General features: G+C 51.8%; 1 protein-coding gene across 4 annotated transcripts in view; it reads right to left on the minus strand.

The window, feature by feature from the left end:
• NMRAL1 (NmrA like redox sensor 1) overlaps positions 1 to 3,685 on the minus strand; it is a 17,117-nt gene that overhangs the window by 5,164 nt on the left and 8,268 nt on the right. For all 4 annotated transcript variants that reach the window (XM_017505967.2, XM_017505966.1, XM_017505969.2 and 1 more), the window contains 2 exons: positions 2,742 to 2,980; positions 185 to 434 (listed from right to left, as the gene is read on the minus strand). In XM_017505967.2, coding sequence (XP_017361456.1) covers positions 185 to 434; positions 2,742 to 2,980 — 489 coding nt within the window. The remainder of the gene's footprint in view (positions 1 to 184; positions 435 to 2,741; positions 2,981 to 3,685) is intronic.

Raw genomic sequence — 3,685 nt, forward strand, 5'->3', positions numbered from 1 at the left:
AACAAGAGCGAAACTCCGTCTCAAAAAAAAAAAAAAAAAAAAAAAACAGGAAGCTGAGGTCCCACAAGCTGACAGGACGTGCTTAGTCCTGGGCCTAAAGTGAGGAAGCCAGGGCCCAGACCTGGCACTAATGGCTTCACAAGGTGAGAGCTCTGCCTCACTGCACACAAGGAAGGGCACTCACTTAGCAAGTAGCTCTTTCCGTCTGGGGCTTTCTGGGGCAAGAAGTGGGAGAGGAAGTTCTCGAAATAGCAGGGCAGCCGCACACTGGTCATGGGAACACCAATCTCCCGGAAATATTCCTCCACCTCCCCTTTGCCGTCAAAGTGCGCGGCGGTCAATCTCCCAGCCGTCAGCTTCTTGATGTTCTCCAGCCCACTGTAGACCACATAGTGGAGGCCCAGGCGCTTGGCCAGATCAGCCAGCAGCTTTCCCTGGGGGGCAGGGAAGGAGAGATCACAAGGCTCAGAGGAAGGACGTCTGTCCCTGGTCACAGCCCCAGCGCTCTAATCCTGAAGCGGCCACCATCTGCAAGGTTAACAGCCAGATCCCACTGACTCCTGAGGAGGCCCCCTTTCCTGGAATGATGTTCACACACGACACCACGCCTATTAACACAGCCCTACCTTCTACCAGCCACCGACTCTGGCCCACCATGTGCAACATGGGAGGGACACGCAGGTCAGCTACAGGGGGACAGCCTGCACAGCGGCCCAGAGGACAATCCACACGTCTGATCATTGCTGATCCCAGAACTCCCTGCCCACGGAGCTCAGCCATCTTCCTTGAGAGCCCTGGGAGGCTAGATAGAGGCGCCACAGCTGCTTAGGTTCCAGTTAGGCTTTGCCATGTACTAGCTGTGTGACGCAGGTCAAGTGATGGCACCATCTGACCTTGTTGGTTAAATGCAGACGACAACACCACCTGCTGCATAAGGTGATGGAGGGAGTCGGATGGTGGCCTCCAAAAAGATATGCCGCATCCTGTCTCCTGGAACCTGTGAATGTGACTTTATTTGGAAAAACGGTCATGGCAGAGGTGTGAAGCATCTTGGGATGAGAAAGAATATCCGGTACTAACTAGATGGGCCCTAAATCTAGTAACCAGCTTGCTTATTTATTTATTTATTTTGAGAAGGAGTCTTGCTCTGTTGCCAGGCTAGAGTACAGTGGCACGATCTCAGCTCACTGCAGCCTTCACTTCCTGGGTTCAAGTGATTCTCCTGCCTCAGCCTCCTGAGTAGCTGGGTCTGCACGTACCCGCCACCACACCCAGCTAATTTTTATGTTTAGTAGAGATGGGGTTTCACCATTTTGGCCAAAATGGTCTCCATCTCTTGACCTCGTGATCTGCCTGCCTCAGCCTCCCAAAGTGCTGGGATTACAGGCATAAGCTGCTGCACCCAGCCCCATAACCAGGGTACTTATTAGAGATGAGAGAGGAAACGACTCCTGGAGAAGGCCATGTGAAGAGGGAAGTGGAGACTGGAGCTTTGTGGCCACAAGGCCAGGAATACCTGGAGCCATGAGAAGCCGGAAAAGGTGAAGAAGAAACTCCCTCAAAACCTTTTTTTTGCTGGGAGCGGTGACTCATGCTTTTAATCCCAGCACTTTCGGAGGCCAAGGCAGGTGGATCATGAGGTCAGGAGATGGAGACCATCCTGGCTAACACAGTGAAACCCCATCTCTACTAAAAAAAAAAATTAGCCAGGCGTGGTAACATGCGCCTGTAGTCTCAACTACTCAGCAGGCTGAGGCAGGAGAATTGCTTGAATTCAGGAGGCGGAGGTTGCAGTGAGCAGAGATCGAGCCATTGCACTCCAGCCTGGGTGACAAAGTGAGACTCTGTCTCAAAACAAAACAACTTTTTTTTCTTTTTTGAAACAAAGTCTCCTTCTCTTGCCAGGCTGGAGTGCAGTGGCTCGATCTTGGCTCACTGCAACCTCCACCTCCTGGGTTTAAGCGATTCTCCTGTCTCAGCCTCCTGAGTAGCTGGGACTACAGGTGAATGCCACCACGCCCAGCTAATTTTTTGTATTTTTAGTAGAGACGGGGTTTCACCGTTTTGGCCAGGATGGTCTTATCTCTTGACCTGGTGATCCACCTGCCTCGGCCTCCCAAAGTTCTGGGATTACAGGCTTGAGCTACCGCACCTGGACTTGAAATTATTATTTCCCCCCGCCTTTTTTTTTTGAGATGGAGTCTCGCTTTGTCACCTAGGCTGGAGTGCAGTGGCCCAATCTCGGCTCACTGCAACCTCCGCCTCCTGGGTTCAAGCAATTCTCCTGCCTCAGCCTCCCAAGTAGCTGGGACTACAGGTGCCTGCCACCACACCCTGCTAATTTTTCTATTTTTAGTAGAGACGGGGGTGTCACCATGTAGGCCGGGATGGTCTTGATCTCTTGACCTCATGATCCACCTGCCTCGGCCTCCCAAAGTGCTGGGATTAGAGGCATGAGCCCGGTCGAAATTATTTTTTTTAAAGAAACAACTTGTAACATTTTTTATTAAAAAAAACCAAACAGGGCAGGCGCGGTGGCTCACTGAGACTGAGACTGACTCAAAGAAAAGTCACTGGATGAGAAAGCAACCGCGTCCACCTGCATCACAGCCTAGAGCAGGCAGACGAATGAAGAAGAGGGAAAGGCCTGCAGTGGTCGGGCCTCCCTGCAGTCAGAGCTCTTCCCAGATGCTCTGCTCCTAGCCTGGTGTGGCCTCTTTGCAGCTCCCGCCTGCCCTCACCTGCTTGACCTCCTGCTCCTGGCTGCAGTTCTCCCAGTAATCGGTCACGATGAAGGCGGCGTGAGCCCCAGTCAGGGCCAGTTCCATGCTGGCCCGGTCATCTTGATCTCCCTGCACTACTTCTGCACCTTGCAGCCTCAGCTCCTTTGCTACCTTCTTCCTAGGGTTTCGAGTCACCACTCGAACCTTGAATGTCCCATCTTCCAGGAGCGTGCGGGCCACGGAGCCACCCTGGGCACCTGCAAAGAGTCGGAAAGGCCTCCCAGGTCACACCTGCCTGAAAGTCCCACTGAAGGCTGAAGCGTGAAGGAAGTGCTTCACCACAGCAAGGAACATCTAGGAAACCTGTGAGGATTTGCATTCAACTTTTTATTTTATTTATTAGTTATTTTTTTCAGATGGAGTTTTGCTCTTTGTTCCCCAGGCTGGAGTGCAATGGCACAATTTTGTCTCGCTGCAACCTCTGTCTCCTGGGTTCAAGCGATTCTCCTGTCTCAGCCTCCTGAGTAGCTGGGATTACAGGCGTCTACCATCCGGCCCAGGTATTTTTTGTATTTTTAGTAGAGAAGGGATTTCACTATGTTGGCCAGGCTGGTCTCGAGCTCTTGACCTCAGGTGATCCACCCACCTTGGCCTCCCAAAGTGCTGGAATTACAGGTATGAACCACTGCACCCGGCCTATTTATTTAATTTATTTATTTATTTGAGATGGATTCTCACTCTGTCACCCAGGCTGGAATGCAGTGGTGCTATCTCAGCTTGGTGAAACCCAGTCTCTACCAAAAAATACAAAAATTAACTGAATTTGGTGGCATACCTCTGTAATCCCAGCTACTCGCGAGGCAGAGGCATGAGAATTGCTGGAGCCTGGGAGGCGGAGGTTGCAGTAACCCAAGATCATGCCACTGCACTCCAGCCTGGGGGGGCAGATTGAGAATCTGTAT

Source organism: Cebus imitator, unplaced genomic scaffold (genome assembly GCF_001604975.1).
Source record: "Cebus imitator isolate Cc_AM_T3 unplaced genomic scaffold, Cebus_imitator-1.0 Scaffold346, whole genome shotgun sequence".
NCBI lineage: Eukaryota > Metazoa > Chordata > Mammalia > Primates > Cebidae > Cebus > Cebus imitator.